Source organism: Bufo gargarizans, chromosome 1 (genome assembly GCF_014858855.1).
Source record: "Bufo gargarizans isolate SCDJY-AF-19 chromosome 1, ASM1485885v1, whole genome shotgun sequence".
In the NCBI taxonomy this organism is placed as follows: Eukaryota; Metazoa; Chordata; class Amphibia; order Anura; family Bufonidae; genus Bufo; species Bufo gargarizans.
The window spans coordinates 534,253,849-534,267,485 of NC_058080.1; the positions used below are offsets into that span (position 1 = coordinate 534,253,849).

Genomic DNA, 13,637 nt, shown 5'->3' on the forward strand with positions numbered 1-13,637 from the left:
CCTTTTCGGGTTGAGGATGGAGTCAAGCTCAACTCCCAGTCCTACTGCCAGTTTCTGGAAGACACCTTCTTCAAGCAGTGGTACAGGAAGAAGTCTGCATCCTTCAAGAAAAACATGATTTTCATGCAGGACAATGCTCCATCACACGCGTCCAAGTACTCCACAGCGTGGCTGGCAAGAAAGGGTATAAAAGAAGAAAATCTAATGACATGGCCTCCTTGTTCACCTGATCTGAACCCCATTGAGAACCTGTGGTCCATCATCAAATGTGAGATTTACAAGGAGGGAAAACAGTCCACCTCTCTGAACAGTGTCTGGGAGGCTGTGGTTGCTGCTGCACGCAATGTGGATGGTGAACAGATCAAAACACTGACAGAATCCATGGATGGCGGCTTCTGAGTGTCCTTGCAAAGAAAGGTGGCTATATTGGTCACTGATTTGTTTTTGTTTTGTTTTTGAATGTCAGAAATGTATATTTGTGAATGTTGAGATGTTATATTGGTTTCACTGGTAAAAATAAATAATTGAAATGGGTATATATTTGTTTTTTGTTAAGTTGCCTAATAATTATGCACAGTAATAGTCACCTGCACACACAGATATCCCCCTAAAATAGCTAAAACTAAAAACAAACTAAAAACTACTTCCAAAAATATTCAGCTTTGATATTAATGAGTTTTTTGGGTTCATTGAGAACATGGTTGTTATTCAATAATAAAATTAATCCTCAAAAATACAACTTGCCTAATAATTCTGCACTCCCTGTATATACATGTGGTATCTCTGTAATCGTACTGATCCGGAGAATGAAGAGAACAGATCAGTTTTATCTCATAGGGAACGCTGTAAAAACAAAACAAACGTATTTTCTTTCTGTGTCCGTTTTTTTCTGGATCGTATTCGGATCCATTCATTTTAACGGGTCCGCAAAAAAAACGGAAGTTACTCCATGTGCATTTTGTGTCCGTATTTCCCTTCCACAAACAAACAGACCATGTCCTATTAATGTCGGCATTACCTACAAGGACAGCGCTGTTCTATTAGGGGCCGGCTGCTCCGTTCTGCACACTACAGCATGCACACGGAGTCGGACCTCATCCGTATATTTGGGGGTCCTTTCTTTGCGGACCACAAAATACATACGGTCGTGTGCACGAGGCCTAAATGTGATATCGCTGTAATGGTACCGACACGGAGCATGAAGGTCATGGGCGAGCTTTACCGGAGACAGAACCCATAAGCCTGGGGCAGAATGGCTTTTCTTTCTAATTCCACCCCATTTGGAACGTCCCTGCTTCCCACTACATTACATGAAATATGACCGGGCCCCATTACAAAGTGCAGCTCATCCCACAAACGTCCTCATACAGGTGTGCACCACAAAAATAAAACAGTTATGGCCCTGAGAAGGGCAGGAGTGAAAAAAACTGCAAAAATGAAAAATCTTTTGGAACTCATGGGAACAAACAGTAGCAGAATTGTAACTGGTTTTTACAATAAGAAAGATGGAACTGCACAATGTCTGCTGCCGGAGGGTCGGGAATCGGCCTATAAAACACGTATAGACCGCGGAAGGCCGACTGCTCGTGCAGAGAAGTGCGTGGTTAGTGGCGGATCCTTCTGACTGATGTCTGTGCTTCACAGCGGGTGATGAACCGACCAATATTCTGCCTTCTGATTGGCTGCCTGGAAAGCACTGAGGACAAGGCCGCCAGCCGAAGCCCCTCCCAGGGCCACGAGCCTCCGTTTTAATCCTCTTTCCCTAATATAGTAAAATGGCGGGGGTTCCTTTTCTGTGGAAAAATGAATTGCTTGGCAGATAGAGTTTCGTGCCCAATCCGATTAGACCCCATTGGCTCGTCTCCAGTGCCCTGTATGTACATGTGGCCCTCAGTTCACCACAACCAATCACAGCGCAGCTTTCATTTTTTCCACAGCAGGTTAAGGAATAAAAGCTTCCATGTGATTGGTTGCTATGGACATAACTGGGGGTTACTACACACTGTAACTTTTCAGCAGAAGTCAGAGGATGTGACACAGCGCCGCCTGCTGGACGGAGGCCTGCTGCAGCCACACAGCTATACCTCCGCCTGTTACACCCGGGATGTCTCCTCCATGAGCGGATACACCAGAGACTACCGGTAATCTCCCGGGGGGGACCAAGGCCCTGAGGACAGACCGGATAGGCCCTATAACTCCCCGACAGGGTGCGCCCGCTGCCGGTCAACAAGAGAAACGCAGGCTTCAACAACATGGCGACACCTTCTACACCACGTGATGCCAAACGTCAGCAGTCCGCGCCGGAAGCAGCGAGGACACTAGGAGCACAGGTGAGAGAGGGCGGGGCCCCGTGTACTGTGTGCGGTCATCTGTGGACCCCCGAGCTGTACGTGCGGGGGCGGCTGTGCCCCCGAGTCATGCCATATGTACCCGTGTCTGTGTGTGCCCCCTGTGTGTATATAGGCTGTACCTCTCCTCCTGTATATATGTATAGTCTGTACCTCTCCTCCTGTGTGTGTATATAGTCTGTACCTCTCCTCCTGTATATATGTATAGTCTGTACCTCTCCTCCTGTATATATGTATAGTCTGTACCTCTCCTCCTGTGTGTATATAGTCTGTACCTCTCCTCCTGTGTATATATAGTCTGTACCTCTCCTCCTGTGTATATATAGTCTGTACCTCTCCTCCTGTATATATGTATAGTCTGTACCTCTCCTCCTGTATATATGTATAGTCTGTACCTCTCCTCCTGTATATATGTATAGTCTGTACCTCTCCTCCTGTATATATGTATAGTCTGTACCTCTCCTCCTGTGTATGTATAGTCTGTACCTCTCCTCCTGTGTATGTATAGTCTGTACCTCTCCTCCTGTGTATATATAGTCTGTACCTCTCCTCCTGTGTGTGTATATAGTCTGTACCTCTCCTCCTGTGTGTGTATATAGTCTGTACCTCTCCTCCTGTGTGTGTATATAGTCTGTACCTCTCCTCCTGTGTGTGTATATAGTCTGTACCTCTCCTCCTGTGTGTGTATATAGTCTGTACCTCTCCTCCTGTGTGTGTATATAGTCTGTACCTCTCCTCCTGTGTGTGTGTATATAGTCTGTACCTCTCCTCCTGTGTGTGTGTATATAGTCTGTACCTCTCCTCCTGTGTGTGTATATAGTCTGTACCTCTCCTCCTGTGTGTGTATATAGTCTGTACCTCTCCTCCTGTGTGTGTATATAGTCTGTACCTCTCCTCCTGTGTGTGTATATAGTCTGTACCTCTCCTCCTGTGTATATATAGTCTGTACCTCTCCTCCTGTGTATATATAGTCTGTACCTCTCCTCCTGTGTATATATAGTCTGTACCTCTCCTCCTGTGTATATATAGTCTGTACCTCTCCTCCTGTGTATATATAGTCTGTACCTCTCCTCCTGTGTATATATAGTCTGTACCTCTCCTCCTGTGTATATATAGTCTGTACCTCTCCTCCTGTGTATATATAGTCTGTTCCTCTCCTCCTGTGTGTGTATATAGTCTGTTCCTCTCCTCCTGTGTGTGTATATAGTCTGTACCTCTCCTCCTGTGTGTGTATATAGTCTGTACCTCTCCTCCTGTGTGTGTATATAGTCTGTACCTCTCCTCCTGTGTGTGTATATAGTCTGTACCTCTCCTCCTGTGTGTGTATATAGTCTGTACCTCTCCTCCTGTGTGTGTATATAGTCTGTACCTCTCCTCCTGTGTGTGTATATAGTCTGTACCTCTCCTCCTGTGTGTGTATATAGTCTGTACCTCTCCTCCTGTGTGTGTATATAGTCTGTACCTCTCCTCCTGTGTGTGTATATAGTCTGTACCTCTCCTCCTGTGTGTGTGTGTGTATATAGTCTGTACCTCTCCTCCTGTGTGTGTGTGTATATAGTCTGTACCTCTCCTCCTGTGTGTGTGTATATAGTCTGTACCTCTCCTCCTGTGTGTGTATATAGTCTGTACCTCCCCTGTGTATATAGGTAGCCTGTGCCGCTCCTCCCGTATATAGGTAGCCTGTGCCGCTCCTCCCGTATATAGGTAGCCTGTGCCGCTCCTCCCGTATATAGGTAGCCTGTGCCGCTCCTCCCGTATATAGGTAGCCTGTGCCGCTCCTCCCGTATATAGGTAGCCTGTGCCGCTCCTCCCGTATATAGGTAGCCTGTGCCGCTCCTCCCGTATATAGGTAGCCTGTGCCGCTCCTCCCGTATATAGGTAGCCTGTGCCGCTCCTCCCGTATATAGGTAGCCTGTGCCGCTCCTCCCGTATATAGGTAGCCTGTGCCGCTCCTCCCGTATATAGGTAGCCTGTGCCGCTCCTCCCGTATATAGGTAGCCTGTGCCGCTCCTCCCGTATATAGGTAGCCTGTGCCGCTCCTCCCGTATATATATATATATAGTCTGTGCCGCTCCTCCCGTATATATATATATATAGTCTGTACCGCTCCTCCCGTATATATATATATATATAGTCTGTACCGCTCCTCCCGTATATATATATATATATATATATAGTCTGTACCGCTCCTCCCGTATATATATAGTCTGTACCGCTCCTCCCGTATATATATATATATATATATAGTCTGTACCGCTCCTCCCGTGTGTGTGTGTATATATACAGTACAGACCAAAAGTTTGGACACTTCTTCTCATTCAAAGAGTTTTCTTTATTTTCATGACTATGACAATTGTAGATTCACACTGAAGGCATCAAAACTATGAATTAACACATGGAATTATATACATAACAAAAAAGTGTGAAACAACTGAAAATATGTCATATTCTAGGTTCTTCAAAGTAGCCACCTTTTGCTTTGATTACTGCTTTGCACACTCTTGGCATTCTCTTGATGAGCTCCAGGAGGTAGTCACCTGAAATGGTCTTCACTTCACAGGTGTGCCCTGTCAGGTGTAATAAGTGGGATTTCTTGCCTTATAAATGGGGTTGGGACCATCAGTTGTGTTGTGGAGAAGTCAGGTGGATCCACAGCTGATAGTCCTACTGAATAGACTGTTAGAATTTGTATTATGGCAAGAAAAAAGCAGCTAAGTAAAGAAAAACGGGTGGCCATCATTACTTTAAGAAATGAAGGTCAGTCAGTCTGAAAAATTGGGAAAACTTTGAAAGTGTCCCCAAGTGCAGTCACAAAAACCATCAAGCGCTACAAAGAAACTGGCTCACATGCGGACCGCCCCAGGAAAGGAAGACCAAGAGTCACCTCTGCTGCGGAGGATAAGTTCATCCGAGTCACCAGCCTCAGAAATCGCAGGTTAACAGCAGCTCAGATTAGAGACCAGGTCAATGCCACCCAGAGTTCTAGCAGCAGACACATCTCTAGTCAACTGTTAGAGGAGACTGTGTGAATCAGGCCTTCATGGTAGAATATCTGCTAGGAAACCACTGCTAAGGACAGGCAACAAGCAGAAGAGACTTGTTTGGGCTAAAGAACACAAGGAATGGACATTAGACCAGTGGAAATCTGTGCTTTGGTCTGATGAGTCCAAATTTGAGATCTTTGGTTCCAACCACCATGTCATTGTGCGACGCAGAAAAGGTGAACAGATGGACTCTACAGGCCTGGTTCCCACCGTGAAGCATGGAGGAGGAGGTGTGATGGTGTGGGGGTGCTTTGCTGGTGACACTGTTGGGGATTTATTCAGAATTGAAGGCATACTGAGCCAGCATGGCTACCACAGCATCTTGCAGCGGCATGCTATTCCATCCGGTTTGCGTTTAGTTGGACCATCATTTATTTTTCAACAGGACAATGACCCCAAACACACCTCCAGGCTGTGTAAGGGCTATTTGACCATGAAGGAGAGTGATGGGGTGCTGCGCCAGATGACCTGGCCTCCACAGTCACCGGACCTGAACCCAATCGAGATGGTTTGGGGTGAGCTGGGCCGCAGAGTGAAGGCAAAAGGGCCAACAAGTGCTAAGCATCTCTGGGAACTCCTTCAAGACTGTTGGAAGACCATTTCAGGTGACTACCTCGTGAAGCTCATCAAGAGAATGCCAAGAGTGTGCAAAGCAGTAATCAAAGCAAAAGGTGGCTACTTTGAAGAACCTAGAATATGACATATTTTCAGTTGTTTCACACTTGTTTGTTCTGTATATAATTCCACATGTGATAATTCATAGTTTTGATGCCTTCAGTGTGAATCTACAATTGTCATAGTCATGAAAATAAAGAAAACTCTTTGAATGAGAAGGTGTGTCCAAACTATAGGTCTGTACTGTATATATATATATATATATATATATATATATATAGTAGCAGAAGGACGCGGCTTCGCTCGGGTATATTTAATCTATTTTATTTAATGTTTGTGTGTCGTTAAAAGATATCGATAGTATCCACTATAACAGTGACCTCCACAGTACCCTGCCCCCCCTCCCACCACTTTAAAATGGGACCTTCACAGCAGCCCATCCCCTTTAACAGTGAGTTTCACAGCATCCTACTCCCTTGACAGTGACCTCCACAGTATCCCGTTTCCTTAACAGTGACCTCCACAGTATTCCGCTTCCTTAACGGTGACCTCCACAGTATCCCGCTTCCTTAGCGGTGACCTCCACAGTATCCCGCTTCCTTAGCGGTGACCTCCACAGTATCCCGCTTCCTTAGCGGTGACCTCCACAGTATCCCGCTTCCTTAGCGGTGACCTCCACAGTATCCCGCTTCCTTAGCGGTGACCTCCACAGTATCCCGCTTCCTTAGCGGTGACCTCCACAGTATCCCGCTTCCTTAGCGGTGACCTCCACAGTATCCCGCTTCCTTAGCGGTGACCTCCACAGTGTCCGCCCCAGGGCTGTGGAGTCGGTAGATAAATGCTCCGACTCCTCTGTATTTAATATGGCAATGTATTTTATAAATTCCTTGAAGGAAAGAAAGGCGACATACATGTCCTTACCACAGAAGTACTGGCCAGGAAGCCGCTGCCTTCTCCGCTGTGCGCTGATCTTCTGCTGATGATCGGGCAGTGGGGGGATCGGGGACGAAGCATTTATTGTAAAACATGATTTCCCCAGTAGAATCCCTTAGTCATGTTTAAAGTTTAAGCTAACAATCTGAGTTTACAAGTGTTTATAGCGTAGGATGAATGAGGAGGAAGGAGCTGGCAAGCGCGCCTCCTTCACTCAGTACGCCTGCGCAGATCGAGGAGCGTTACGACGCAGGCGCGGGAATTCAGCAGCAGATGGGGCCAGCGGGAGAAGGAGAGCGCTCGCTGGCCCTGTCTATCAAGAGGGGCGTGTCTAGAAGCGGCGGCCACCAGAAAGTAACTGGCTGGTAGTGAAGAAATTTGCATATGATAAAAGTATGATTTTTACAAGAAATAAGCCACAGACAAAGGTAGGACAGGTCTGATAGCACTAATGTCGGCTAATGAAAATTGCACAATGGGGGGCGACAGAAGCCCTTTAATCAGTTATCAGTGAGAGGCTAGGCTAACCATGGGCGCTGCGTTCCCTGTAACAGCGGAACACAACACACTGGCCTTTATTCTTACTGTAAAGAAGTAATTAATTATTACTTTTTGTGAATTGGGACATTTAAACTTGCTTTTTTAAATTTTTTATTCCAATTTAAATTTAGTCGGAGTCGGTTCATTTTTTGCCGACTCCAACTCCAGGTACCCAAAATTGCCTCCGACTCCACAGCCCTGGTCCGCCCCCTTAACAGTGACCTCCACAGCCCTGGTCCGCCCCCTTAACAGTGACCTCCGCAGCCCTGGTCCGCCCCCTTAACAGTGACCTCCGCAGCCCTGGTCCGCCCCCTTAACAGTGACCTCCGCAGCCCTGGTCCGCCCCCTTAACAGTGACCTCCGCAGCCCTGGTCCGCCCCCTTAACAGTGACCTCCACAGCCCTGGTCCGCCCCCTTAACAGTGACCTCCACAGCCCTGGTCCGCCCCCTTAACAGTGACCTCCACAGCCCTGGTCCGCCCCCTTAACAGTGACCTCCACAGCCCTGGTCCGCCCCCTTAACAGTGACCTCCACAGCCCTGGTCCGCCCCCTTAACAGTGACCTCCGCAGCCCTGGTCCGCCCCCTTAACAGTGACCTCCGCAGCCCTGGTCCGCCCCCTTAACAGTGACCTCCGCAGCCCTGGTCCGCCCCCTTAACAGTGACCTCCGCAGCCCTGGTCCGCCCCCTTAACAGTGACCTCCGCAGCCCTGGTCCGCCCCCTTAACAGTGACCTCCGCAGCCCTGGTCCGCCCCCTTAACAGTGACCTCCGCAGCCCTGGTCCGCCCCCTTAACAGTGACCTCCGCAGCCCTGGTCCGCCCCCTTAACAGTGACCTCCGCAGCCCTGGTCCGCCCCCTTAACAGTGACCTCCGCAGCCCTGGTCCGCCCCCTTAACAGTGACCTCCGCAGCCCTGGTCCGCCCCCTTAACAGTGACCTCCGCAGCCCTGGTCCGCCCCCTTAACAGTGACCTCCACAGCCCTGGTCCGCCCCCTTAACAGTGACCTCCACAGCCCTGGTCCGCCCCCTTAACAGTGACCTCCACAGCCCTGGTCCGCCCCCTTAACAGTGACCTCCACAGCCCTGGTCCGCCCCCTTAACAGTGACCTCCACAGCCCTGGTCCGCCCCCTTAACAGTGACCTCCACAGCCCTGGTCCGCCCCCTTAACAGTGACCTCCACAGCCCTGGTCCGCCCCCTTAACAGTGACCTCCACAGCCCTGGTCCGCCCCCTTAACAGTGACCTCCACAGTGTCGCAGTGCGACACCGTAGCCTATCATTGTAAAGATTGTCTTGCCACAACAATGTAGCAGTGTAGTTGTGCCCTAAGTGTCGTGAGACTTATATTTGTCCTGTAGCCCTAGCCTAAAGCTGACCTACAGCAGCGAAGAAAAATGGCTGGGTTGTTATCTGGGTTGTTATGGAAACCTGGAGTAAAACTGTGTGTATGTGGAGACTAAGGGCCTGTGAGCTTCTATTGGCTGATAAGGGACATGTGACCGTGTGTATGGCAGTTGGGATATAAGTGAAAGACCTGCAGGCTTCTATTGGCTAATACATTTTTTGGGACTATCTCGGGAACGGTACGTCCTAGAGAGCTGAGACCCCACAAGATTTATTTCCAGGTAGCAAGAGATGTGTATAGCAAGTTTCGTTGAAATCGATGGTTGCATTTTTGAGTGATCGCAGAACATACATAAATACATACATGTATACGTCCTTCTTTATATATATCTATCTCTTACTGTGTGTATGTCCGCTAAAGGAATCAGCAACATCGCATTTACAATCACCAAATTTGGTCCAGGTCTCGGCTCTCTAGGACGCACCGTTCCCGAGATCTTCCCAATAAATGACCTGCATTAGCCAATAGAAGCCTGAAAGTCGTTCTCTTCACATCCCAACTGCCATACACAGTCACATGACCCTTATCAGCCAATAGAAGCTCGCAGGCCCTTAGTCTCCACATTTATTTATTTTTTTTAAATTTTTATTGATATACAAAAAATTCATTTACATAATACATTACTAATAAATCATTCCCCGCCCACCCCTCCATTTCCCCCCCCCCCCCCCCCCCACCTTGCAGGAAACAAAATAAATAAATAAATAAAAAAAAAGTCTCCACATTCACAGTTTTACTCCAGGTTTCCATAACAACCCTGCCATTTTTCTTCACTGCTGTAGGTCAGCTTTAAAGGGGCAGGACACTCTGGATGACACTGTTAAGGGATCAGAATGCTGTGGAAGTCACAGTTCAGGGGGCAGGTAGGCTGCCATTCAGGCCACCCTCAAAAGACGGACTTAAAAATACCACCCCCAGGTCCCACTAATCCACGCCCTTACCCAATTAGACCACGCCCCTCCCACTCCACAGCCAACTGGTATTGAAAAAATTAAGGTAAAAATCAGCTTCTGTCAGCTGCAGGGGTGGGAGGGAGGGAGACTTTCTCCCTGCAGCTCACGCTCAGACTGCACAGTGCTGCTGTCCGAGAGTGAGCTGTTCAAAAGGACATCCTTGTGTCCATCCAGGTCCTGCATCGGATGGAGGACTGGGAGTCTGAAAGCCGGACTGTCCGGCCTAAAACTGGACCTCTGACCACCCTAGGGGCAGGCTGCTGTGGAGGTCACAGTTATGGGGAATACTTTCTATATCTTTTAACGACACACAGAAACATTAAATGAAATAGACCTGTGTGAAGCCGGGACCTCCTGCTAGTACTGTATATACTGGGCCTTCTACATCAGCACATACAGTATATATGGCCTCCTGTCTATAGTATGGACAGTGACTATACATCATGCAGCGTTTCCTCCTTATGCTGTCTGTATAGTATATGGATCTCCATATACTACCGCCTGCTCTGTGCCCTGTCAGTATAGTATATAGCGGTGGTATATACAGTATGTGTAGTATACACTGGTCCCTCGAGTTACAATGTTGAGTAATTAGTTCTAAAGCCTCAAAATGTCATCCAAGATGAGGGAAAATAAGCAGATAAGGAAGTCCGATAAATCGGGTCCTTCCATGTGACAGTCGGGCATAGCTGCTAAGTGGCGACTAAGGGTACGTACACCTCTGCGTTTTCCTTTCCGATTTTGAGATCCAGCAGAGGATGTGAAAACCGCAGGAGAATACATCACTTCTGGTTTGCTCAGTTTTGTCCTCGTTAACAACGAATGGGGACAAAACTGAAGCGTTTTCCTCCTGCGCCGGACCTAAAACCGGAAAGGAAAACGCAGATGTGAGAGTAGCCGAATCCAGATTGGTTGGATCTCAGTCTGAGGCCTCGTATTTTCAGTCTTGTTTCAACTTCCGATGGGTCAGAAAAGGGCATTGGACAGTCGTGGTAAGCGGAACGTCCACCTTCTTTGAACTCTATGAGGGTCGTAATGAGAAAAAAAACATCTGGTCCTAATAAGGTCTTACAATTAGGTGAATGCAGCCTCAGATGTGATAAATGTGACAACATGGAAGAGCTGTGTGTCACCCTAAGTCCACCCTTACTGCTCCCATAGGAATTAAAGGGCATCTGTCAGCAGTTTTGTACCTGTGACACTGGCTGACCTGTTACATGTGCACTTGGAAGATGAAGGCATCTGTGTTGGTCCTATGTGCCCGCATTGCTGAGAAAAGTGATGTTTTAATATATGCAAAAGAGCCTTTAGGAGCAACGGGGGCGTTGCCATTACACCTAAAGGCTCTGCTCTCTCTACAACTGCCTCACCCCCTACACTTTGATTGACAAGGCCAGGTGGGATGACTTTTTCCCTGCCTGGTGCTGTCAATCAAAGTACAGAGGGCACAGAAGTTGTAGAGCGAGCAGAGCCTCTAGGTGTAATGGTAACGCCCCCGTTGCTCCTTGAGGCTCATTTGCATATATTAAAACATCCTTTTCTTCAGCAATGCGGGCAGATATGCACATGGGACCAACATGGGGCCTCTTCAGCTGCCGATGAGTTTAGAGGAGCAATTGTTGCTGCCATGAATCTGGGAAGGGTTATAGGGCCATTTCTAAACAATCTGAAGTCCATCATTCTACAGTTAGAAAGATTATGGAAAACATTCAAGATGGTGGTCGGTCTTCCCAGCAAATCCACCACATAGGCATATCGTGCAATGCTCAGATAACCTGCAAAAACCCAAGAGCTACATCGAAGACTCTACAGGCCGCCAGTGCCATCAGAAAACGACTGAACAGGTATGGCTTGTGTGGAAGGGCTGCCAGGAGAACGCATCTTCTTTCTCAGGAGAACTGAGACAAACCATAATGGAGATGGTTGACCATAATGCACTGCACAAAACCCAGCATCTCGGCACCAACACCTCATACCACCTGTCAAGCACGGTGGTGGAGGGGTGATGACTGGGGCTTGTATTGCAGCCATGGGACCTTGCAGTTATTGAGTCAACTATGAACGCTTCCTTATATCCAAGTATTCTAGAGTTAAATGTGAGGCCACCCAAACTGGGTCATGCCCCAGGACAGTGATCCCAAACACAGAATGGCTGAGAAGGACAAGAATCAAGGTGCTGCAATGGCCCAAAGTCCAGGGAGCTGTGCATGGATGAATACCCACAAACCTCAATGAATGGAAGTGAGCCAAATTCACTCCAAAACCATGTGAGAGACTGATATTCATCCAAAAGACAACGACTTGATGTTATTGCTGCTAAAGGTGGTTTTATCAGGTCTTGATTCATGGGGTGGACTTAGTTTTTCATGCACGGCTTCATTTTTGTTGAATAGATATTGACACAGTGGAATCTGTTGGGTTATGCTTCATATGAGGTTGGATTCACCTAATTTTAAGACCTTCTAAGGACCAGGTGTTTTTGTTTTTCTTGTGTCCTGATACATAATATTGAAAGCAGATGGACTTTGTTCTTCTCGTGACGGTATATGTGTAGTATGTAGATCTCCATATATTACCTGACTCTGTCCTCCTCCATTCTCTCTCTCCAGGCAGTGATGGTGGAGTACAAGATCCGCAGTTACGAGGACTCTGACTATGAGGTGGTCCGGGATCTGTTCTCCCACGGGATGAGTGAATACATTCCCAGCGTCTGTATCCATGTGGTGAAGCGGCCATGGGTCCTGTTTGTCATTACCTGCATGTTCCTATCTTTGCTCTTCAGCTCTAAGTCAGTGATCCTCCCGGTCTTGGCCGTCACCCTCTCGTTGGCCTTGGGCCGCCATCTCCTTGGCTACTGTTGGAGCTTATACATCAACCATTGTTTGAAGGAAGACCTGCAGGACATTCAGAAGACCTACATGGAGGACAAGGGCTCACATTTCTGGGTGGCTGAGGTTGAGGACAGTGTGGTCGGGACAGTTGCAGCGAAGCCTTCAGATGAGAACCCAGACGAGCTGCAGCTGAAACGAATGTCTGTGAGGAATGACTTTCGTGGTCTCGGTATTGCCAAGGCCTTGTCCCGGGAGGTGATCAGTTTTGCGCGGCAGCGAGGTTACCAGTCAGTTGTCTTAAACACATTGATGGTTCAGCGTGAGGCACAGAGGATGTACGAGAGCGTGGGCTTCAAGAAGTACACAGAGTTTGTGCTGCCCACCGTGTACGGGCAACTGGTTGACTTCACCATCTCCAAGTACCGTTACGATGTATTACCGGCAAAATGATGTGTCATCAGGATGCTGCTGCAGAACCAGAACTCAGGGGACCGGTGGAGAATGCCGCCATTAATTGTCAACCTAGCGTGACCGCAGTGCGCTGTGTACCGGTTATTATATGGATTCATGTTTTTTTTTAATTATCTATAGCGGTGATTAAATGCACAGAACTCATTGTGGACCCTGAATACAGACTCTGATTCAGAAGTAAATACTCCGTTGGGAGAACGGCTAAAGTCCTGGAGACGTCCTCTTTTGTCAAATATTCTAGGAATGCCTCCTTATAGAGAGCACCTAAACAGCGTGAGGAGGCTTATAGGCCAGGCAACGCTCCTCTTGAATTCTGGGCAGAGGGTTTGCAAATTAACTCTTGGCAAGCTCTGACTCTGATGCCACCATATGTAAGATAGTTATCCTATAAGTCAATGTTCAACCTTTTAGACAGGCCTGGAGACATGGCTCGGATAATAATTAAGCCAGCACCTCATCTGCAGATGGCCCCTCAGCAGTACAGAGCATTAAGGAGGA

General features: G+C 47.8%; 1 protein-coding gene across 4 annotated transcripts; it reads left to right on the plus strand.

Moving 5' to 3' along the window:
• The first annotated feature begins 2,206 nt into the window (after positions 1–2,206).
• On the plus strand, positions 2,207–13,345 carry LOC122933993 (probable N-acetyltransferase camello). 4 transcript variants are annotated; one of them, XM_044289108.1, is made up of 2 exons: positions 2,207–2,330; positions 12,447–13,345. In XM_044289108.1, exons 1-2 carry the CDS (start codon positions 2,253–2,255, stop codon positions 13,116–13,118), a joined length of 750 nt encoding a protein of 249 aa, XP_044145043.1. In that variant the 5' UTR covers positions 2,207–2,252; the 3' UTR covers positions 13,119–13,345. The 4 variants fall into 4 exon arrangements, with proteins under 4 accessions (XP_044145043.1, XP_044145058.1, XP_044145068.1 ...); XM_044289123.1 differs by lacking the exon at positions 2,207–2,330 and adding an exon at positions 2,346–2,386; XM_044289133.1 differs by lacking the exon at positions 2,207–2,330 and adding an exon at positions 10,805–10,829.
• The last annotated feature ends 292 nt before the right edge of the window (positions 13,346–13,637 follow it).